This window comes from Gallus gallus, chromosome 1 (genome assembly GCF_016699485.2).
Source record: "Gallus gallus isolate bGalGal1 chromosome 1, bGalGal1.mat.broiler.GRCg7b, whole genome shotgun sequence".
NCBI classification, from domain to species: domain Eukaryota; kingdom Metazoa; phylum Chordata; class Aves; order Galliformes; family Phasianidae; genus Gallus; species Gallus gallus.
Genome location: NC_052532.1, coordinates 130528514 through 130553304, shown reverse-complemented (window position 1 = coordinate 130553304; position 24791 = coordinate 130528514). Strand labels below are relative to the sequence as shown.

Below are 24791 nucleotides of genomic sequence, written 5' to 3'. Positions count from 1 at the left end.
ACAGTGCTCTGGTGGTAATTTTTTTTAAGCAAGTTCACAAAGACAGAAAATAAGTATTGGTGATGTAGTTTTATAATAACATTCCTACTGTAGATGGTGAAGGCTACAGCCAACTATTTACTGCTCTCATTTTGTCAGTTTCAGTGCTTAATGTTAAGGAGTACGGTTTATTACCAGGACAGAAATCAAGCAACTCCCACCTGCGAAACCGACTCTGCTACCTTCCTTTTTGTATGTGGAGGAGACACCAAGATGTCAAACAAGAAAAAAGGTCCTTGAAATTCTGGATGAAGAACAGGATTTGAATTCGTCTGGCTTTAAGGAACATCGCATCTCCACTGTTGAGGTACAGAGCACAGCCCTCCAAAGACCCTAAAAACTGCAGGTTGTGCAGCAGTAGCACCAGCCTGCTGGCTGCCACTTCCAGTACCAAAACACCAGCCTGACTCACTGAGCAACAGGCTAAAATTTCATGCAACAATTTACTTTATATTGTAATAGATGCTTTGGATTCCAGATCCATTGTGTTTGATAATTTAAAATAAGACAGTTATGCCTTCTGTGCACCTTCTTTTTTCCCTTTAAGGCAAGCAATTAACTGAAGAGGGTGGTGGATTTTTTTTAAAACACTTACTTACAGCTGGTTGAAGGAATAATAAGCCACCTTAGGAAATGTGTGACTAACAGAGGAGTAATCTCTGAAATGCTCTTAAACATTTTCATTGAAGGAAAAATGTCATCCTGAAATCTGTACTAATGTTTGTTAGTATTTCTAACATGGTAGAAATCAGTTCATCTAATGCTGCTAGTTAACCAATGAGAATTATAATTTACTTTAATCACACAACAATTAGTTATTTTTGCAGAGTTCTTAAACCAAAAACCAGGATATATTAGCCTCAGGTATGTGAGACTTCGTAGCTCTAAACCAATAATGATCTCAGCAAATTAAGCATTTCTTCAATTCCTTAATTGAAGCCTGAAGCAGAGGGGAATGTTTGATTGACTAGAAAGCTTTCTGGCACTCCACTGTGAAGAAATAACAGTTTCCTTTAAGAAATATTTCTTCTACTAGATAAAGAAATGCTTGAATTGAGCTGGTGTAACAAAGCACGAGCATCTCCCACACACCATGGCAGCCATGTGTGCCTGCTTGCCAGAACAGTGGCTCTCAAGCACAGACAGTCTGGGAAAACCTGCATCAGAGTAAATTTACTCGCAGACTGCCTGGCAAATCTCTTTTTCCTGTTTTGTAAGGAATTTTAGCTCTTTTTTTTTTTTCCTTCCCCAGGCAGAAACAAGAACTCCTTATCACTTACAAACGTGTATTTGGGTAAATGGGCTTTTGTCTCCAACCAAAATACAAGTTGGGGAAGAAGCTCCTATTAGGAAAATGCAGAGATGCCATTCTAATCAGTTAAAGTTCTGCCACTTAAAAATACCAGGAATACTATCAGTCACCTCCATGGTAAGTAACTGTAGAGCAGTCCCCTGAGTTAGCCTTCATTTCCACAATTACTGATCACAGAGTAGTTTTGTGTAGAGAAAGAACAGTCAACTAAAAAAATCAATTATTCACAAAGCAGCTGCAGAATTCATTGTTGGTTTCTTTTTTAATAAAGGCTAATTAAGCAATTAATGCTCTAATACAATCAGGCATTGGTTTCTAAATCTTTCTACAGAACCCAGTTTCTTACCCTCCGCGGCTATTATTTTGATAGCCTGTGGGAATGTTTATTCTGAATAAACATTCAGAATACTCACCTCAGAATAGGAACGCAAAGAGATTGCAAGAACAAACCCTCTACAGCTGCAGGCTTTTAATCAAAGTATATAAAATTTTAGTCTAGAAAAATAAGTATGGATTGTATACAGTTACTGTGCTTGGAGACTGAAGAAGACAGTGCACCATCAAATGGCACAGGCAGACTGAAAAGGGCAGATAAAAGGATTTCTTCAACCTGTGGGCGTTTTGTTTTTCTCCTTTCTCATACTTTTAGCCTAAACAGGTGCAAAAAGTATCATTACAGAGGAGATCTAGTTGCTGGCAAGGGACTGATGAATGGGCGGCTGGAAGCAGCGCACGTGTTCCACGGGTGTGCTCTCTCCATCTCCAGACTTCAAATACTTGTCCAAAATAGCAATTATTTCATCATTCAGAATCTGGAACTTGCGAATTCTTTCAACCATTTTCTTCAAAGGCTGCAAAAATAAACAACGATTAGCTCTGGAGGTGAAAAGCACCAAATGCTGTGACGTCACCCCAGCAACATTACAAATGTCTCCCCATTACTGCTAATGCAATGAAGAAATCCAAGGGGCGTTCCGCTTTCTGACACTGCAGCTTTTTGTACAAAAAGGGCAATTTACAGCTGCCTTAATGTACTCATAATCTAAGTGCAAGCGTAGGACAGGAGCAGCACTCTGAAAATCCTATACAGCCAAGTAATTACAGCCTTCAGGCTTCAGTATTAGCATCTAATCCTTTGTACTCCCATTTTCAACATTTCATTCCAAAAAGCGATCGGTACATCTGCACAGCACCTGAATACCAACAGCTCTGATTTTTTGTTTGTTTGTTTGTTTGTTCTAGTGAATTAAGAAAGAACAGATGTTTTCAACATACCACGTTCTTTATAACCTCATCTTTGCCATCGTGCTTTTGGACTTTCAGGAGATGGTAGCAGAAATCCAACACGTCAAAGCGACGCTGCTGTCCCAAGAGCACAATGATCATGCAGCCAGCCCAGTGCAGGCCATCTCCAAAGCACTGCCTGAAACAGCAACCAGAACACAAAGAGCCTTCAAACATCACTACGAGAAACGTTTAGGAATCAGCCGTTATACTCAAATACATATTAAGTAACTCCAGAATATGTCAAACATGAATCTAAGAAAACACTGTAAAATCCAGTAAATCAGTTTCACTTTCCAGATACCACAAGTGATGCAAATGAATGCTTAATACACACAAAAAAGGAACCTTCTGCTTTCCTGCAACTTACATTTAGTTACTTCAGGGACACTTACCCCCCTCACTTTGGCTCTAGCAGCATGCATTCATTTTCAAAGAAAACAAAGGGGGAATTCAACACTGTTATTCTGCTTTGGGCTGCAGACAGGAGAGGAAGCAAATGTCATTTCCTCCAGAGCTGGTCAGTGAAAAGCACTCGACAGCAGCAGTTTTTCAAAATATGGATATGCACAAATCAGCAAACCCAGAACTGTGTTAACGTGTTAACTTTCTAATGGTCATCCTTGCAGAGAGGAGTCAGATGAGAAAATGCTGGCTAGGAATGTGTGCACACACGTCCAGCTATTTTATTTGCATTCAGCTTCTGTAATGGTAAGACTACCACTGAACAACGTGTGCTAGGGCCCGCTCGTCATGGGATCGTTCATTCTACACTGTCAGTACTTAAAATAGAGGGTTATTTTCTTTAAAAGATACAGTCATCTCTGTGTTCATGCGTTACGAGCCCCTCCCGGAGCAAAAGCTTCCCTTGCTTTTGCAGTAAGCAGACACACAAACAAACCCCTCTGTTTGGTGCCTCGCAGCCCCCCCAGTGCAGAAGGAACAAAGGAAGCGCTGTTGGCGCAGGTGCACCGCCGGCAGCTGCCCATACGTACTCCACAGTGAACTCGTGCGTTCCCACGGGGATGCAGTAGACGAACTGCATCGCGCTCCAGAGGCGGTGGAATTCTACACACTCGTCCACGTGCATCACTCCATTGCTGGGTAGGGGCCCACGCCAGATGGGATCGTCCAGGAAGGATCGGATCCTTGTCAAGATAACCTCAAACATGGACAGGCCGCAGCAGAGGCGTTCCTTGGTCAGCAAGTCGCCTTCCCTTGCGATTGCTATTTGCTGAGAACAGACAGAAAGTGCAAAATCCCAGTCACACAAAGCACTCGATTTACAGGCCTTCTTCCACACTGACTTCTTCTAGAATGGTATCATCCTGAGCTAATAGCACAGCACTGTTCACATAAATGCTCCAGTTCCCACACTGTGCTCTGCTTTGGAGCACAGTGATTAGAAAACATGTAACAGGAGCTTAAAAAAAACAACAACCAACCAACCCTAATTCAGTTTCACTTGGTTTATTCTAGATGTTCCTCCTGACCTTGAAGTGAAGTCAGAGTTCAGTTCAGTGAAAAAGCACTCAGAAAAATCTAAGGGCCTTTTCAAATAAACCTGTACTCTGCTGCCCCAGTGAGCAATGCTAATGCAGCGATGCTAGTTCTGAACCTGTCCTAAGGAAGCGTTAAGGGGTTTCTGCCTGCACAGATGGAGGCAGAAAGCAAGAAGAGCGTTCAGTGGCCTGCTGCTACTACAGGCTGTAGCTGCTGCTGCAGCTGCTAGAGATGAGAAAGCTTTGAAGACAGCAGAAATGGACTGAGATAAAACCAAAAAATGGCAATACCAAGTCAGTGCTTGTCCCACTTGCACCTTCACACTGACTGCTCTCTTCTGTGGCACGGCAGCACCCACCATTGTGCATTACAATAAAAGCAGTCTGAAGGCTTTGCTTCAGAGCACTCTGCTCTACACAATTCACATCTCAGTGGCCTGTAAACCACTACAGTTCACAGAGTATTACTGTGCCCCCACAGTGACAGAAAAACAGCGCTGAAGCTACAAAGACAGCGGAGAAAGAATGTCCTCCTTGGTCATCTGCTTGCCTGGAGAACTCAATTCAAACAACCACTCGTTTTCAGTGGCTTTCTAATTTACTGGCTGAAAGAGGAAGAAATTGTTTTAAGAAAATTACATACATGAAAATGGGTCACACTGGGTGGGATTTGCATTAGCAGATCACGGCCTGGCCTGTACACTGACCGTGTATTACATAGCAACATACATGAATAATTCAATGTTCCTCCAAACCTGTCACCTCCACCCATCTCAAATATTTTAAACTTCTGAGCTATAACAGTTTTACCAAATCCATGGATCTAATACAATTCCTGTTATGTGAGCAAGCTGGGTGTGCGGGTTGAATTCCTGACACAGCTATCTATGCTCTGTCAGAGAACAGGCTTCTCAGTGCCCAGAAATGTCCTGAATTGCCTCAAACAGAAATGAGAACAAGATTACCTGCGGTGTTCCCAGTCTTTCAATGAGAGGGACCAAGTGTAACGGAGCATATTTTGATTCAAGTCTCTTCATTTTAGCATCAAGCCTTTCACCCTCTGAAAGAAGAAGAAAAGGAGCACTGATTCATTTGATTCATTTGATTGATATCTGGCAATTTATCAGCGCAGTAGAAAGATGAATATGTTTTTATTTTTATAGGCCACTTCAATTCTAAGCAGTTGATTAATCTTCAGTGTGCTTTTAGAAAAAATACATATTTTAAATTGTAGATTGGTACGTCCAAACAAAAAAAACACCAAGTATTTATAGCGGAATACATATAATGCATTACCGGATTCACAGAAAGTACGACTCTGTTATGCTGCTGCTGCTAACATATTTGACTCCCACCTGTACTAACCAACTAAATTGCCTGACTGTAGAAGGTGGGTTATAGTGAGGGTGGAATTTTGTGTATAGTAATAGTAAAGTTTAAAAAAAGCACTTGGCACCCCCTCGTTGCTGGCAAGTAGGAAATATTCTTTGACAAGTGGGAAATACTGTTTACCATGGTCTAACAAATGGTTTGTTTCATGTATAGAGGTGCACAAGTCTGAAAATATTCTCAAAGATTTTTAGCTGATGGGATTTCTCTGAGCAGAACAGATCAGCTGCTCTGGCAGTGAGAAAAAGAGGGGACAAGACAGAAGAGCAGCCTGGAAAGAAGCAGAAGAGCAAGGGGAAAAAAGCTCATTTCCTAACAGTGATGGATAAGGAAAGGGGATATTCAAGAAAGCAATCCTGAAAACACTCAGTGTGTATCAATATGATAGAAAAAAGAAAAAAAAGAAAACAAGCATATGAAAAGTCTACAGGAACTGCTTGCGTTTATTTTATCTGCTCCCAGGCTTTGTATGCCTCATTGTGATTGACAGCCATGTACACTAGAGAGTAGTTTCAGAAAAGCCTCTCACCTTACCCACATTGAGGCATTACTACTGCCCCAAATACCCCACTCATCCCTGACAGAGTATTCCTCATCTCCCTCTTGTAGTTTGCACTGCAACTCACCAAGAATATATTTTTCAGCCAGGCAACCAGGCTTGAAGTGGTTACCTCTACCACAAATGTAACAGCAGTGTTGTTAAGGGCTGGAAGCGGTCACCAGTCGTGCAGCAGCATGTAAGGAAAGCAGAAAGCATTGCCCAAACAGGGTGTTTTCATTTCATACCTTTGACGTGAACTCTCGGCAGGATGTTTTGGAACGGTGCCGCATGCAACAGGTCACACACTTCCTCTAGGGACTGCAACAAAATGGAAAGGAGGCAGTTAGGAATAAAGAGTCCCCAGCCCACATCAAATACAAAAAACTAGGCTTCCAAAAACATGCTGATGCAGGAACAGCAGAGGGCAGCCAGCCTCTGCTGTCAAAGCTGCATACATAACTGCTCTGGCGCTCTCTTCGCAGAAGTACTTCCAAAGACGATATGATTTCACCAGGTTAGCTTGGATTGACAAAGAAATCAGCAGCTCTCCTCCCACCCTGAGCTGGCAGTTCTCAAAGGACAGGATATTTATGAAAAAGACTAATTCAGGATGAGTAATTTCAGTGTGAAAGTGGCAGACAGATCCTGAGCAGACAAACAGAACTGTGATGGATGACGCACAGCTCAGCTATTTTTACCAGCACTGTTCCCACAACACATTATCACGTTGGGCACGTCTCCCAACAAGGCAGGCTGAAACACCTCCCAAGAGCTGCTTTACCTCTTCAGGGATGTGGGGAAGGAAGAGAGATGCCTCCTGCTTCTTGTTGCTGTACATGGAGAAATGACCAGCAGATGACACACAGCTTTGCTGTGCATCTGCCTCTTTTTTGGAGCAGAGGTTCTGCCTATTTGCAGTCCTCAGTGCTAGTATTAGAGGATGCTCATCAGCCATAGCCCTGGCAAGGTTAGAGTACTATGGCTATGTGCCTTTCCTAGCTCTAATCCTCAATGTCAACAACACAAAAATGGACATGCTATGCAGTAAAGAATAACAAGATCCAGCCACTAGCAGAGATGCACCAAAGACCCTAAATTTTGCACTAGTTATGGTAGATGACCACAGTGGAAAAATACTGGAATACTGATAGGACATCAGGGCACCACTGAGGGCAAAACCAGGAGGAGGGGCAGCAAGCAGGGGTGCGTTGCTGGAAAGTGCCTTCAAGGCCATATCCCACTGAATGTGACTCCAGCACTGGCATCACTTCAGTGCACCCTCAGCCAATTCTCCCAGGCAGCAGTGGGGCCTTCACCTGTCTGGCCTCTCACCTCGTGCCCTGTTAACCTGAAGCTCACTCTAGGAATCCAGTTTCTCTCCGCTGTGACAGTTACCCAAACACAGGATATGGTTTCACTGCTGGTCACCTGGCCCTCCTATCACTCTCTGTCCCTAGGGAGGAATGCTCTAACACTGAACAGGTCTCCTGAGGAACAGCACGCCTTCATTATCTCAGCTAACATTAAAGTTTTAAACACTTGAGAAAAGGACTCTTACATGAGGATTTATGCTTATGCACAGCAGGCCCCCAGCCAGCTTGCTGAGTGAGTTAATGTAGGGTTGGTTGGCAGTCAGCAAAGATCTCTCCTGATGGACAGCCCAGCTTCAGTACCTATATGCAGAGGTGGAGAGTCTCTCCCCACTTAGAAGGGGCAACACAGGTAAAGAAAGGGAAAACACCACTCTTGTTGCTTTTCAGGCTCATAAGCAATGCCCATCTTTCCCTCTGTGCACACCCAAAAGCATTAAGACCAAGAGATCAGCACAGGAAATTGTTTCTACCTATCTGTCTATCCACAACAGCAATCCTGCAGATTTCAACCTTGTTATTTGTGTCATTAGTAACACAAATTTGAGAGTACATTTGGAGACACAGCAGGGTTTTAAACCAGCACAGCAGGTACTCACCAGGCTCTGCTCAATAAGCAGGCAAAACAGGACAGCATTTCCCACTTCCCGCAAATTCTGGAAACAGACAGTCTTCAGCTCTGCGTATTCAACAATGTCCTTCAGCTGATGATGAAAAAACTCCAAGATACCTGAAATCAACACAGAAGCAAACAAAGAAAAGAAAAGAAAAATCAAACTCAGGAGCCAGAAAGAAATCTAGCGATGATTGCACCAGTACAGCTCTCCATGTATTTGCACATGAGATTGTTTCCAATTTATGGACATGCTTCCTAGAGGAAACTGAAAGGAGCAGTATTTAAACATATCAACAATCAGAGGTTAAGCGTTAAGCCAGTGGTGTGTTGATCATTTCAACTGGATAAGTCATGCAGAATGGAGTGCCTACAGTCTGCTGGATAAAGCCGCTAAAGTAGGAGGTAAGAGAATGATTTCCAGAAGCAGGAAGACAGAACAGGACTCTTGTCTGCTATTAGTCTTGTTCCAGCCTCTTATTCTTGATTCTATTTCTGTCCCCCAGCCTGCTGCACTACCCAACACGTTCAGTTCACAGCTCTTATTCCCACAAATGACAGAGCCAGCAAGGAGCAGAGCACTGAAGGGAGCACAAGTGATGTCAAGATAGAGCTGATAGCACCGCAGACATCCAGACGTGATCCATAATCTCACAAAACAATTAAATGCAAAAAAGCCAAGTCAAGCTCTGCTGGCAAGGATGTGGCAGATCCTCGCTGACAAGCACAGTCAGAATGGTGCTTCTGTCAGGTTATTCAAAAACTGCTGAAAATCAGCAAAATCATTGTTTTCAAAGCCACACAACTTATAGAATCATCTCAAACCTCTCCCAAACAACGGTGAGGCTTAATGCACTGATGGACTCCCAGCTCCTTCCCCCACTCCAGAGAAAGGCTGTGCCATTCCCTGGTTTACAGGCAAGCTCAGGAAGCCCCTGGGTTCGGGTGGCTCCTGCAGGTCAGCAGCACTGAGGCTGAAGGGATGTGCAGGGTGGGTGAGGAAGAACAGAAAACTGCAGTGGGACAGACAGCTTCCAGGCTTTTTATAATGTATTTCTATCAGCATTTTTCCATCTGTTTGCATAAACAACCCAGCCTTTTCAACCAAAGCCCTCAAGAGTAGCGATAGAAGAAAATACAAAATGCAAAGCTTTATGGATTGTATGCTAGATAGAGCAGTTTCCATTACACTCAATGAGGAACACAGAGAGCTTCCAGCACCTTCCCCTGTGCTGCCTGGATGCGGCTGGAGAACACTTCGTATACAGAGGATGAGCCTTCCATATTCACCCAACAAGGTGACAGCCCAGGGGGAGCACATAACACAAAATATGTGCCAGAGCGTATCTATGCCAAGGAAATCCCTCAATTTCAGCAGAGCTTAAGAATTTACAGCGGAGGAAGGAACAGTACGACTAACCCACGTGCTTCTACAGAAAGCCTCACACCATTAAATTTAGCAACAGAGAACATCAGTAAAGTGCACAGTAAGGGGAGCCAGAACTGCCTTTGCTACATCTCAAAGATCTGTTTGTCAACAGAAAATGTGCAGTAAAGGAGTGCTCCTCCATGCAGTGAAGAGAGGTTTCAGACCCAGCTTCAGTAGCTTAGTGACTGAGTAGGAAAACAGAACAGAAAACTGATGACCTCCGTTAGGGTGTCATGAACGCTTGCTGACTTCGATGGATTCAAAGAAGAAACTGAAATATAGCTGAAGGGAATGTTATTAATGTTACACAGACAGCCCTGCAGTGAAATCTTGAGAATAACCGGTGTCACCTACAGCAAATGTAAAAACGGAAGATGACAGCACAGAGGGAAACCAAGAGCAGCACAGAGAACCGTGACCAGCAATAACGAAAGCTGTTACCTAAATCCATATGGAACGTGCAACAAGAAACCAAATCAAGACTGTAAGTCCACCCAAAAGCCAGAGAAGTGAGAGGTTCATATCATGAACACCAAATAACTACAGGCCAGTCAGTCTCACCTCTGTGCCTGGCAAGATCATGCAGCAGATCCTCCTGAAGGCCCAACTGAGGCACACAGAAAATAAGGATGAGGTGATTGGGGGTAACTGACATGGCTTCACTAAGGGCAAGTCATGCCTGACAAACTTGGTAGCTTTTTATGATGGAGTTACAGCACCAGTGGATAAAGAAGAACAATTGACGTCATCTACCCCAACTTCTGCAAAGTGTCTGACACTGTCCCGGCATGACATCCTGGTTGACAAGCTGGAGAAAAATGGATTTGATGGAGCATTTGCTGGATGAGGAATTGGCTGGATGGTCGCACTCAGAGAGTTGCAGTCAATGGCTCAGTGTCCAAGTGGAGACCAGTGATGAGTGGCATTCCTCAGGGATTGGCGTTGTTTAACATCTTTGTAAGCAACGTGGACAGTGAGACTGAGTGCACCCTCAGCAAGTTTGCAGATGACACCAAGCAGAGTGCTGCAGGTGATATGCTAGAGGGAAAGGATGCTATCCAGAGGGACCTGGACAGGCTTGAGAGGTGAGGGTGGTGAGACACTGAACAAGTTGCCCAGCAAGGTTAGGAATGCCCCCCTCCCTGGAAGCATTCAAGGCCAGGCTGAACAGGGCTTTGAGCAACCTGGTCCCTGCCTACAGCAGGGGGATTGGAACTAGATGATCTTAAAGGTCCCTTCCAACCCAAACCATTCTATGATTCATTCTATGAAGATTACATATTGTCTTCTACAACTGCTCCAAGTTACCGAGTTCCTCTCAAAGTCCTTAACAAAGACGTTCTTCCCTGAAAGCTCCCATGGCCATATGCAGATCCATAAATGCACACACCCACACACAGGCACTCATGAACAAATGGTGTCATTATTTTGAGAATCTGACACTCTGTATTTATTACACAGTTGTTCTAAAAGCCGTATCAACTACCTTCCTTAGATGCAGCGCTTGATTTAGGGGCCAAGCAGAGGAAAGTTTACAGAAGTACACAGGCAATTTTTGATGGAACAGAAATGATGCTGGAAGCACAGTATGCTCCCCAGTGGAGTCCTGGGGCAGCAGCACATTATCAAGTCTCCATTAATATTTAAGCTATGGCGCTCCTGGTTACATCTGCTTGTACTGTACAGCACACAGAAAGGCATTCCTATGAGATTCCATGCGCATAATGAAGCCCTGCAGAAAGACCAACAGTCTTAGTTTCATTTAACTGCATGCAGCCTCTGTCCTTCTCCTAACTCTGTGGGTGCAAGCTCTAAGCTACTGAGTTAACATACATGTTGTATTTTGCAAGGAAAATGAATTGGTTTGCTCCTTCTTTCCAAGAAAGCAACTTTAACTAAACCCCTCTATTCCTGCAGATGGGATGACGTTACGTGCAATAATAATTGGTCATATAATCCCAGTTTCTGATTTACACAGATAGCAGCAGCCTTGCTTCTGCTGAGATCAAACAGATCTAGTAAAGCACAGGAGATTAGTAAAGGATTAGGCTCCATCTCAACAGCGCTCAAACAGCAGATGCCAAGTTTCAGCTGTGCAGCCTGTACACTAATTAATTTAGGAAGTCAGACCAAATCAACACATGGTCAGATTTCTTCACTTTGGTCTTCTCTCATTTTCTATAAAACAATCTCAGTTCACACCCAGAGACTCAAACATGTTCCAGAGCTTGTAACAAGCCTCGTACCTCAAAGATTAGCTATTGGCTATTAATTGTATACCTAAGGTGCTGACTAACAACAAACCTGATCTTGAAAATAACTCTGGATCTACCCATGTTATGGCTTATTTTCTGCACAGTGCTGACTTAACAACTGTGAGGTGAAGTCTGCTAATCTGCAGCAGCAGAATTGTTCCCAAGAAACCGGGTAATGTAATGAACTTTAGTTTATGTTCACTCCCCTACAGACCTTCAAGTGCTATCTATGATTATTTCTTCGGTTCAGCAGACACATCATTAATTAGCTTTGCATCATCTCAGCAGTCACACCATTCCTTTAAAAGAAAAAGGAATTCTGACCACGAAGTCTGTGCACTGCTTATCTTGTTAGAAATAAATATCCTACTGGTCTTTGTATCTATTGTGTTACTCATTGCCCTTTCAAAATCATCTAGGATTTTGTTTTATGAAAACATAATGTACACTTCTGCAGTGTTTTGTCAACAGTGAACCAGGATTACTTCTGTTCTCATTAAGTACAGGCACCTGAAGGGCATTTCCAACACCATTGCCTCTTAAAGTTTTTCAGTGTCATTCCTTAGCTTCCTTTCTACGTCCAAATCAGACAGAAGCAAATACAGTATGGAAAGCTTCTGAAAGTTTGTCTTCACTGAGTTATCTGATATTGGAGCTCAGAAAATGGCCTCCCCTATGTTTTTCTGCAAGTCCTTCAACAGCACTCCTGTCTTTTCCTGCTTTGCATCTCCCCATGTCCCCACATTCTTTTCCAATGGACAAGTTTCAGAAAAGTCTATGAATAAATTTCCTTCATGTTCTCCCCCAGGAGAATTCAAGTCATGGCCCCCCAGCAAAATTAACCTTCTTTCCACTGATCCAAGTTCAGTCAAAAAGCTGGAATAACCAGAAGCATCCGCAGCCCCTCTGCTATTGCCCCAAGCTATGCTTCCCTCTCACCACTACTGCTCTCTTCCAGCTAAGGCTCCCTCCAGTTCTCATTAGGTACTCCAGAAGACATACATGGGGAGACAGTTTCTTGCTGGGTTGTTGTGCTGAAGCAGAAAGGCACAGCCAGCAGCACAACTGGTCAAAGGAGAGATGGCAGCACAGCTGGCAGCCAACTGGAGTCACAGAGCTGGGGGGCTTCTCCTAGATGGAGGGCAAAGATGTGATCACAAGAGGTCATGGCCTCTTGCATGTTGTAATGCACATTTTGCCTCACACCACACCTGTAAGTCTCATCTCACGGCAGAGCTGGGGAACTGTTTTCCTCACCACAACTAATGGCATTTCAGAGTGGCAGGACATGAAATACTTGTTTATGAAAAGAAGGAAAGCCATGTTTAAATCCTAGGAAAACACCAGAAGAAAAATTTTACTTCCAAGATCAAAATTCAAGTTCAGACTTTTATAAGCCATTATTCCTTTCAAGAGCTTCAGAGACTTTAAAAGGTCCCTTTATAAACCCTTACACTTAATGTATTTTTAGACAAATATTTTTATGACTACAGGATGAGCAAGTTCCCCACTGCTGTGAGATTGTTTCTATGGAAACAAACCCATTGGTGAGCAGGAGTCCTGAACAATTCTAATGCCACTGTCTGTACTCTGTTCCTTTTAGCAAGAATAAATCTCTCTTCAGAAATCCACAGGTCCAGAGGGCTGATCACGTAGAGCTCCCAGAACTGCAATCAGTGGAGCTCAAAGAAAGCTCTCCATCAAAGTTTGAAGAACACGAAATAGCTGGAGCCTTACTGAGCAAACTTCAATTGCATTGCTTGTGGAGAATGGACTCAGGAAGTTAATTCTAAATTAATGAACGAATGTTACATCGAGGCAGATGAGAACCTGTGTATCTAATCCATAAACTGCAATCACAGCTTTGGTCTGTACGTGTAGGCAGCCGCAGGTATAAAGAAGTGATTAAATTAGTTGTTAGGAATGAAAAGCAGCATACAAACACACTCTGTAAGATGCAAACTTACTACTACAACTACTGAACACTGCTTATGCAGCAGGCTGCCTGAGGCAGAAAAGGCAAGAGACAACAGCTGGTATGCACTTGCTTGCATTTTCAGTGTGAGCCAAGGGAATGAAGTGAATGAGTGGCAGAAACTGTACAGAAGAGACTTTAGCACAGAGAAGAGAGGAGTTTTTTGAATCAAATGTGGGTTTCCTTTCACACTATGACAATTCCTCTCAGCATGCCAGAAGGGGGCTAAAATCTGCAGCAGGCTGCCATCACAGAGAATATTTTCCATCACCAATCAGACGTGCTCCAAGGGCAGGCAGCTCATGATGGAAAGGCTCCAGAGGCAGTAGTGCAATTCTTCAGTGATGCTACAGTCGGATGAGAACCCCCTGAGCTTCCTCAACACATTTTTTGTTTAGCAGCTTCAGAAAGGACACAGAAAAGCTGTGACTGTGCTACAGAGACTGCCTCTGCAGCTTCCTGGAAGAGACTTTCTGGGAAGTTATTAAGTGTTCTTTGCTAGAAGTATTTCAGCACAGAAAAATACCCCTGTCGAGACAAAATCAGCCTGTGCACCAGCCACAGACATGCTGAGGGGTACAGAATCAAGTGGGTTTTTTGAGATCCATTCCAATTCGAGTTGCTGTCTTCTACCATAACGTGATGAACTCTGACATCTCAGGACAGCAGGAATCCAATCATAGAGGATTTCTCTTCAAGTAGTAATTATGAGGTCAAAGTTATTAGTGATCTCTAGAAAACAGGAATGTTAAGAAGGATTTTAAAAGGTTTAGGTCCTGCAGCAAGAGTAGATCATCTCTGTGAATAGTTGCACAAGTAAAGTTTTTCCTTCCTTATGGGATAGATTGCCTTTTTATGTCAGGAGAAAGTTTCTGTTTAAATCCCGAATACTTCTTAAAGTTGAGGATTTCTGGCAAGAGAACACGGGCTTCCTAACCTCACCTGCAGCACCTCAAACCTCAGTGATGCAGACTCTGTATCTGAGAATACATACTACTGCGGTCAGGACTTAATGAGTGGCTAAAAACCTCAGAAAGATTATTTTTAAGCTGCTAAGTACCATGAGTCATCCATTTCTATGCTCCAGGGAGAAAAACAGGAAGGAAACACTTAGTGCGTCCTTGATTTCATTTAACATTGGTAACGAGCGTCAAGCAAGCTGTGGGAAGCAGAAAAAAAACAACCTTACTCCATTTGGAGTGGCATTTAATAAACCTAAGGAACTCTGAAATAATAAAGATCTGCTCAGGAGGTGGGTGGCACATGGAAAGATTAAAAGATTAATTTGTGTTAATTAGATATTGTGGAGGAGGAATTTTTTGAAGGGGGGGGAAGCAGTTTCAAAATTTCAGAGAACAATGTGATAAATACTAATTAGCCAATTATTTCCCCATAGTGGCATATAACTTGCGAAGACGTTTCTTCTTCTGCAACTGTTATACTTCCTGTTAAGAGGCCGAGGTGCTCCCTGCACAACCTTCTGACACATCTGCTCTGGCAGGACCAGTCTGCCCCTCAGCAGTAATGTTCCATTCATCTTACATTTCATAAGGGTAAAGCAAGAGGAAATAAAGGCTCTTCTGGAGAGTCAGGATTATCTAAACGAGACATTTAAACAGCACAGGTGCAAAGGGCTAACCTTGCAGAGGGAAAGCTCAATGTGCTTGTGAGAAAGACCAGAATGAGAAACTATTGTGGATATCCCACCTCAAGGTAATCGTGTCATAAGGCTGTCTATAGACAGACTGCCATCCTTTCATTTTCCCTAAGGAATGAAGTTGTAAAACAACATCTAATCCTTTATCAAGTATTTTCTGAAAGCTCAGCCTTTAACAATGCTTGCTATGAAAAAAATGACTAAGTACTGTTTAACAGGACAGAGAAGAGAGGGAGGGACAAACAGAGGTATATATAATCCCGAAGACAGTAGTTAGTATCATTTTATTAAGTTTATAGCAACACCAAACGTGAACTAACCTGGAGAACCATACTCATGTCTTGGCAACCTACAGATCTTAGGCATCACTTCCATCAGGGTCTTGACATACTGAAGAATGGTCCCTTGTAACTGAGAGAAAAAAGGCACTTGTTAATGTGTCAGCGTTATTGGAGGAACACAACAATTGTGTTCAAGCCACATATGGATTAAACATGGTCTTGAATTTAGTCCTGTGCCAGCCATCATCTACAGAAAGGTCACTCTTCCAAATGAGTACAGCTGCACTTTCCTTCACGTGGTATTAGCTGCTTTTTCTACAGGAATAGTGGCTCAACAGCTAAAGCCAGGAAAGAAAAGAAAGTACAGGAAATCATCATCTTTTCTCACAGCCAGTCTCTACTGTCCAACCAACTTTTTGATTTTGGTGAACAAGTTCATCAGAATGTTTCCAAAAGCAGCAAAAGAACAATGCTTAGTATGAGGCATGTCTATAACAACTTAAACTGGCAATTCCAGGCACACCAGTTAAGACACAGCTCCAGTCCACAGCCAGTTTACCTTCCCGCCATTAGACTTGTCTCGAAACATCTGAGCATTCAGATCAGGACCCCTCCCCCACCTCGAGGCTTTTCAGCCTCCTTTATTAATGCCTAATTGCTCCATGCTGCCTTTAATGAATTGAGGTGATCTGCAAAGTAGTAGAAATAATGCCCCTCAAAACAAAAAACCAACACTCAGCTCCAAAGCACAAAAATTATGTTTCCATTTTTCCCTGAAGATTATACCACAGAATCACGTAGAATCACAGGATGGCCTGGGTTGAAAAGAGCCTCAAAGATCACCTAGTTTCAACCCTCCTGCTATACATGCAGGGTTGCCAACCACCAGACCAGGCCGCCCAGAGCCACATCCAGCCTGGCCTTGAATGCCTTCAGGGATGGGGCATCCACAACCTCCTTGGGCAACCTGTTCCAGTGCATCGCCACCCCTCTGAGTGGAAAAACTTCCTCCTAATACCTAACCTAAGCCTCCCCTGTCTCAGTTGAAAACCATTCCCCCTTGCCCTATCACTGTCCCCCCTCACAAACAGCTGTTCCCCCTAGCACTCCTTCAAACAGGCTCCATCCTTTCAGGCATTTCAAAAACATACTTAGAACACTGTTGGAGTGACAATAAACAATATGTCAACTGCCTGAATAGTACAGCTATGCACCCGTTACAGTTGGACCAAGTTGGCAGCATGCTCCTTACAGAAACAGGAGCTGGGGAGGGAAAAACCATTCCTGTAGCTTAAACTTACCAGCAATACATTATGACTGTATGCAAAGATATTCCTAATGCAGTGAACAAACAGCCCCTCAACCTCCTAGTTACAAAAAAGGCAATTTCCAGCACGGGATACACAGGCTGTATGGATAACTTCTGCAACTTCTGATGGTCTGAGCACTCCACTGAATAGGCGTAATGCTACCCACTGCTAAATCAAGCACGGAGATTAAGCCTTCCTTGTGATTAAGGGTCATTTGTCAGCAACATTATTAATGAAAGCCCTGAAGTCACAGAAGGCACAAAGCACACTCCAGCTGCTTTGAAGCATTCTGAGATAGTAAATTTATGGTATGTTTTTTTTTCAGTTGCAACCAACTCAGTCAAAACACTTATGCTTCTCCAGAGTTTACCCAGGACCCAGTAGCATAGAGCTCCACTAATTAAATTAACCCCCATAGCAGAATTCAAGATTTTCAAAACACTGCTCAGCTTCCAAGGCATATCTTCTACTGCTTTCACGAGACACCCGGCATTCCCAAATACAGCTTATGTTGAACTTCAGTGGGTGTAACACTTCAATTTAAGCTGAGATCTTAAGTTTCCTTAGAAATCCTACTTCCATTTCATTTTTCTTAAGGTATTTCCTACCAAAAGCTGTTTGGAATAGCGAAACTGACAGACAATGGCATACCAGGCTCTTGACGACTTTCAGCAGCTCCTCCATCACCACAGCAATCCCCTGATAGCCAAGAAGCCTACAGATGACTTTAAAGTGAGGGGGGCCAACAAAATTCCTGTAGTTGCTGTAGATGCTCGAATATGCCAGATTCAATGCCTGAAATGAGGAAAAACAGATTGGATTAATGAAAATCGCAGCTGACTGCATCTTATGAATAATCTCATTTAAACAGTACTTTGTAGAGTACTAAAAACAGCGTCAACCTTGTATCTCACTTTCTATCCTGGAAGTTAAAATATAAAGCTTCCTTTTCGTAAGGCAGGAACTCCCTTGGCTAAGCAAGAAAAGCCCGTAAGAAGTATTTGTTCACCAGACATCTTTCACTTGACATTTATAGAGTCACAAACGTTGCCTCGTGTATTTTTCTATTTGCACGAGTAGAAAAGGATGATGGGTACATGAATTTGAAGCACAACTTCTATTCCGACACAGTCCATTTTACGTGTAACACGTCTTGAGAGAAGTCACTTCAATTTTCAGCTCACAATAGGTGTTGTAAACGTCTGGGGACCCTATTACAGAAAACAGCCTTTTGCAGTTACTGCTCTCTCTAGCTAATTAATAAGGATCTCTTTTCTGCAACCCCCCAGTTGTACACAAGATTAAAGCAAATCCAAGTCTGGGATGCAACCTCACAGAAATTCTTTTGGAGTTTATACAGAAACACAGATGTCCATGTGTACATGTACCTGGTGGGGTAGTAAGGGAGCTGGGCTCTGCTCATTGGTGCCCAGTGCCAGGACAGGAGGGCAGAAACGGGAAACTCCAGTTAAACATGTTATTACTGTGAGAGTGGTCAAAATAGGGAGGCTGTGCAGTCTCTGGCCTTGGAGATGTCCAAAGCTGCAGCCCTGAGCAACACAATAGAGGCGGCCCTGCCCTGGCTGATGCCCCAGGTGTCCTTCTGCCACCCTGTGAAGGCAGTGCTCATTGCAACCTCCCACCAACTGGGCAGCACGAAGCTGCAGTCCCTCACGTACAACAAACCCATTTGTGCAGATTTCTGCTCACACTGAGAGGATCTGGGGACACTGAAGAGGATGGGAACTGGTAAAGCACGAAGCATGCAGACAAACATCCCAATACATCAAACATTTTATAGAGTTATCCCAAAAAGGGAAGGCTCCTTCTCTTTCCCTTCATGTTCCCAGTCAGGCAGATCTACACATTAAACATGTCCAAAGTATTTCAGCCACAGCACGAAGAGAATTTTCCTTGAAGCATCCCACTGCCACGAGCTCTCTGTGCTGCTGGTTAGGAGAAGGGAGCTCCATTCCCACAGCAGAAATCTGTCACAGAAAGGCAAGCTCTAAAAACACGGTTCCATTATAAACAGCTCACCAGAGCTATAAATGCATGCCGCTAAGTCCGCCAATCTAACAATACACCTTTTTTCCACGTAACCTTTGCAGAGAAGCACCTGACGTGGTCTACCTGTAAGCACTGGATCAGCAGTAAGCGAAGCAGGACCAGGGATTTAGCAAACCCCCATCACACAGCACCGCTGCTTCCCCCCCATGGTGCACAGAACCATAAAACACCGAGGGAAAACGCCACTAACACGGAGGGAGGGGAAGGGAGAGAGAGGGAGCTTAACGTTTGTTCAGCTACGCCTCGCTCCCTCCCCTCCTGAAAGTGAACAAAACAACAACAACAAAAAAAAAGAGTTGCTGGTTGCTGATGTCATCCAAGTGCTAACATAAATCACTCACAGCACCACCGGTACAGGCACAGGAGCGTCTAACGGGGATGTGCAAGCAGCGTGCTGCCCAATGTGAAGCAAGCAAGAAGGGGGGGGGGGGGGGGAGAAGGACATCATTTTTCTCCTCTGTGTTCTTTGAAAACCAAGGCAACAGCACCTTTAGACAAGATGCGGCCCTGCCTGAATTTAAGTAGAAGAGACAAAGAAACCACGCACCAGCAGCGCCGTGGGGAAAAAGACAGGAGCGAGCAGTGAGAACTCAGTCCCGGGAATGCGAAGGGAAGAGAGAGCCAACTGGCAACAGAGAGCATGAAGCAGTAACTCCCGAGGAAGGCGATGCAGAACGTTCAGCACCTGTTCGTTCATTTCCTCGGCATCACCGCCCGACAGTCCTGCTCTGACATCTCTGCCAGGAGGCGACGGTAAGTACTGACTTCACAACACACCTGATGTGCTTTCCAAAACATTTCCCTGCTCCTAATTACGCATCTTGTAGCAAGTGATGTGTTATAATTACCCAAAAAACAGTATTACTGCTATTTAGTTAAGCACCAAATACTCTACTTAGAAAATGCTGTGATGAATAAATGATTCTAGACAGTATTAGGAAGCGTTCTATTAAAAAATAATTATCTTTCTAAATAATTGGATTCACCAGCTAGAAAGGAGACAACTGAGCAGCGGAAAGCTCTGCTCCTACTGATGTTCAGAAGTCAGTTACGTGTCAAAATGTCTCTCTTTTTTAAGCTTATCTGACAGCAAACTCAGTTCCTTTATCCGACTGCTGTACCAAAAAGAGTGCACTTAACTTGATCAGGAAGGCAGCACCAGACCATCACAGAAACATTAAGGCTGGAAAAGACCTCTCAGATCACCCAGTCCAACCAGCAGCCCACCCCCACCATGCCCACTGACCACGTCCCTCAGTGCCACATCCACACGGTTCTGGAACACCTCCAGGGATGATGACTGCACCACCTCACTGGGCAGCTGTGCCACTGCCTCACTGCCCTTCTGGACCAGACTTTGCATAGGAAAGAATATTAGCAATTAAAAAAAAAAAACAACACAGCACTACAATGATGAAAGCTGTATTTCACTGACTAACCCCAGCTTGAGAAAGCTCTTTCAGAGGGCATCAGGGCTAAGCACTGTGACTGATGCCAACAGTGTGCGGCCATCACAGCAGCTGCCTTAGCTGCGGATAGAGAGGTGCTAACTCACCTGCAGGAAAGGAGAACATCAGGGAACATGCAGTTAATGTAAAACACAATGGGAGACAAAAACAGTGGCTGGTGATGGCTCCACATGCTGTTTTGTTTTCAGTTAGCCATGACTGGAAAAAATCAAAGACTTGTGGGTGGCCAGAGGAATTTATCACCCAATTGCCACTCTTGCCAGCCCTCATTTGCCAAGTAAGAAAATCAATTGCTCATGAACTGGATTACAGAAATCACCATATAAATAGAATAAAATGCTAGGTACGCAGAGAGAAAAACAACTGCTACATTTCTTAAAACAAAACAAAACAAAAAACAACAAATACAAAACCAACCCAAAGCCCACTTATCAACACACTCATCAGGCAAGGGTAAGGAGTTAACTCCTTACCTGCAACAGGTAAGGAGTTAATTAGTTGAGTGGTTCATCTGGCTGTCTTCAGTCTAATGCCAATCCAGACAAGAGTTTCAGTTTGGTTTAGGGTTCAACGTTCCTTCTCATAACCGTGTCCCTTAACATAAGATTAGGCTACATACAAAGATGTTTTTCCTAACAGAAATGCTTGGTTTACTAACCAGAATACTCGAGCACCGTCCCAAAGAAGAGATGTATTAATGCATTCATTTAAAGTTCTCATCATTCATTTTTTCCCTGTTGGATGGCTGCACCTTTCACAACTGTAAGGGATGTTTCCAGTCTTGAGGAGTTTTTGTTTCACCCGATGTCACCTGAATGCAAACTCCTCCAGCCAAGATTCTCACAGACTTTATTCTAGAGACTGTATCACATTTATGCACCTAAAAGCAAGGGGGCAAATTCTGAATGGGATACTGAGGGCTAACACCCCTTGACTCCATGTTATGAGGGCACGGTAATATGAAAAACCCTTTGGAAGAAAGCGGCTCCCCAAAGCCAAACCCAAACCCAGCAAAACACACCATCTCTCAGAGACAAGATACAGCTGGTCAGCTGGACAGGCAGCACCTATGGCTGAACTAATAAAGGCACATATTTAGCTTCTAACCTATGTATAACTATGTAGTTTAACGCTAAAAGCAACGTTTCCTAACAGATTCCTTCCTTGAATTACAGAGTGCTATGATCCACACAGCATCCCCTGTGCTGCAGCGTCTCAGCTGCCCTCTTGGGAAGCAATAATTCCTTTGGGAAGGGGGATCACTGCTGGGAAAGCCCATACACCACAGCAGCACCGCAATGGGAATAACCGTTCAGAACATCACAGGAAACACAGCGATGGTGATTTGGCCCAGAATGGCCAGCTGTGCCGACAGCTTTTACAGTATCATGTACCACCCCAACTGGAACAGCGTGCTGTCCAGCTACACCAGGAAGAGTTTCCAAAAGGAGGAGAGGGTGCCTGCCAGCCGCTCCTCATTCGTGGTGGAAAACCTCACCCCGCTGACCACGTATCTCCTGTGTGTCACCTGCCAGTCCGCCAGCCCTTCCAGTGACCAGTGCCAGGTGTTCAACACGCTGGAACAAGACCCCGCATCTGCTAGCACCACCAAGAAGGAGCTGGCGTTGGGCATCTGGTTGGCCAGCAGCCTCCTGCTGCTCATCATTGCCGCAATCCTCCTCTACGGCTGCCTGCACCTGCTGTGCCGCGTGAGGCGTGAGCAGTCACAGGGGCAAGCCAGAGCCTCCCAGAGGGAGGCACATGACTTGGAGGAGCCCAGCAGGCAGAGCCGAGTGCTGCAGAACAGCAAGGAGAAGCAGCCAGATGGCATCCAGCTGGCCACCATCATTGAGAATCCTGCAGTCTGCAAGGAGCCTGGCCAGCTGGCCTCCAGCAGCCGGGAACGAGCCCCAGCAGGAGGACAGTGCCCCGCTGTCAGTTGGGAATCTTAGGTCACGGCAGAGCCGTACTCCCATCTGTGCCTACTGCCTTCGTGGCCCTTTCCACTGCCCTTACGTAATGCCCTGGGCGAAGGCTGAGGTTCCCCAAAAGTTTGCTAGTTAAAAAAGGAAGCATGAAACAAGCCACGGGCTTGCATTCTGGGGGCGGATTTGGTTGCTTTCCTTTCATTTAAATGAGCAAAGAGACATAAAAACAACTATAAAAAGTGACTGAGTTAATTTTTAATTCCTTTTTTTTCTAGCAAATACAAACAAGAAGTTTCCACGTGACAGCTCAGTTTGCTATATTGAAGCACATGCCCTGAGCAGGACAGCTTGCTGGTACACGTGTCACTGCCCAATTCTGACCGCTCCTCATTCGCTCTCAGTAGTGCTTACCCTCAGCAATGGCTCAGTCATAGCACATGAGCTACACTCATCGGGTTTTCATGGTATCCCTTCATCTCTTGGAGATCTCCACTCAGCTGAACACACACAATACAGCACCTCTGCGAGGACAATTCCACACAGCCTAAGAGATGCTAACCAGGCTAACCTTACTTGGCACTCTCTGGCTCCCACCAGAGGCTCCTTTCCGCACTGCAGGCAAGTGACTTCCTGCTGAGGCAACACAGTTCGGAGAAGCAGCTCCTGGTCCTTCCTCCCTTTTTGACGACAGAACTCATCCAGCAGCTGCCAGTTTCCATCCAGCCACACTCTAAGTTTTGTACAGCCAAGGGGCAAGGAAGTAAAAACACGCTGAAACACATTTCCTGTTTGTAACAACCAAATCTGCCCCTCATCTCACTCTGCCTTGGACTTCATGGCAAAGTATCAAGTGAAGTCCTCAGACAGAAACCTGTTCACCTTTGCAAAATGGTGCATCTTATCTCGCTTATGTGTATAAGTCACCCTGTTTTAAATCTCTTTACATTCCCTAAAAACATAGTAAATCTTTGCATTGCTGTGTAACATGGGGTTTCTAAAACAAGGACTCACTCACTGTGCCTGCAGGGATTTTAAGCTGCCACTGGCACAGACACCCATGTTCAGCCTGCCCCACTGGCACAGCTTGGTGGTGCCAGCAAAGGTACAGGGTGGGCAGCCACTGGGCCAACACGCATCCCAGCAGGCAGGGGGGCTCTGCAGCTGCTCTGTTTTGGCCGCATCTCCCACGGCTGGTGAAAGACCTCAACCCTCATCTCGCTGGAAAATAGATGAGCACACCTAAGTGTGAGGCTTCTTTACTTTTTTCTCGCAGGACAGGTAAAATACGCAGAAAGGTGTGCCAAATAAAGGGAGAGTATTGCTTTTCAGAAAAAAAAAAAACACCTTGAATGGTATCAGTGTTGCATTAAGTTGGCACCATGTTCTCCATCCCTGCACAGCACTTCCTACAGCTGACAAGCGCTTGTCTGACACCAATCTTAAATAAACCGTGAAGATGACAGCACTTCTCTGTTGTTTCAAGTCACGGTGAATCATGAAATGCACTGCTAAACTCTTTAGAACGTAAGGGAAACACTACAGGCTTGGTTCCAAAAAAGGGTAAGGGTAGTGGGCAAAGATTTTAGTGAACAATTCAGCTGTTAACAAGATGTAACATGGTACAAACTGGTGTCTATTTGCACGCCAGTATAGACAGAAACCATTATCTTTACACTGGGAAGCATTTTCCAAAGGGCTGAGTTTTTTTCACTAAATAAGTCAGCAATACAAGATGCAGAAGACATACGAGCGTGAAAAAGTTCAGCAAGTGTTGTTTAAGGCAGAAAGCGCACTATTAAATTCTGGTCTACAGAACCGTGCACTTTATCACCAGGTACTCTTGCCAACTATGCCCTGGGGGTGCTGCAAGCACAGCACTGACAGCCAGGCAAGGGAAGCCACTGTCACACAGAAAGGATATAAAACTGTTAAAAGAGTGCCCAAAAGAGGACTACAAAGATGGTGAAGGATCTGTAGGGCAAGGTGTGTGAGGAGCAGCTGAGGTCCCTCGGTGTGCTCAGCGCAGAGCAGAGTTGCTGAGGGGAGGCCTCATGGCGGCTGCAGCTCCTCACAGGGAGCGGAGGGGCAGCGCTGAGCTCTGCTCTGTGTGACAGCGACAGGGCCCGAGGGAACGGCATGGAGCTGTCAGGGGAGGGGCAGCTGGGGGTGAGGGAAAGGGGCTGCACCAGAGGGCAGTGGGCATGGAACGGGCTTGCTCAGGGCTGTGGGCACGGCCCCAAGTGCTGGTGTTCAAGGAGCGTTTGGACATTATTCTCAGAGACAGAGTTTGATTTCTGGACTGGTCCTATGTAGAGCCAGGGGTTGGACTTGATCCCTGTGGGTCCCTTCCACCTTGGGATATTCTAC

At 44.6% G+C, this 24791-nt stretch overlaps 2 protein-coding genes across 6 annotated transcripts in view; one reads left to right on the top strand and one right to left on the bottom strand.

Annotated features, from left to right (window-relative positions):
* Window positions 1–1594: 1594 nt before the first annotated feature.
* The window catches only part of CYFIP1 (cytoplasmic FMR1 interacting protein 1), a 63707-nt gene continuing 40510 nt past the window's right edge, over window positions 1595–24791 (bottom strand). For all 5 annotated transcript variants that reach the window (XM_015277764.4, XM_004938458.5, XM_003640523.6 and 2 more), the window contains exons 24-31: window positions 17609–17752; window positions 15687–15777; window positions 8037–8167; window positions 6313–6385; window positions 5103–5197; window positions 3631–3869; window positions 2627–2774; window positions 1595–2202 (exon numbers count right to left, since the gene is read on the bottom strand). In XM_015277764.4, coding sequence (XP_015133250.2) covers window positions 2038–2202; window positions 2627–2774; window positions 3631–3869; window positions 5103–5197; window positions 6313–6385; window positions 8037–8167; window positions 15687–15777; window positions 17609–17752 — 1086 coding nt within the window. In that variant the 3' untranslated portion in view covers window positions 1595–2037. The remainder of the gene's footprint in view (window positions 2203–2626; window positions 2775–3630; window positions 3870–5102; window positions 5198–6312; window positions 6386–8036; window positions 8168–15686; window positions 15778–17608; window positions 17753–24791) is intronic.
* LOC101748456 (fibronectin type III domain-containing protein 9-like) lies at window positions 19383–24606 on the top strand. The gene is made up of 2 exons (XM_004938457.5): window positions 19383–19780; window positions 21672–24606. Exon 2 carries the CDS (start codon window positions 21795–21797, stop codon window positions 22446–22448), a length of 654 nt encoding a protein of 217 aa, XP_004938514.2. The 5' UTR covers window positions 19383–19780; window positions 21672–21794; the 3' UTR covers window positions 22449–24606.

Bases quoted from the DNA above. Each gene is read 5' to 3' on its own strand.
- LOC101748456 (XM_004938457.5), top strand. From the start codon at position 21,795: ATGGGAATAACCGTTCAGAACATCACAGGAAACACAGCGATGGTGATT.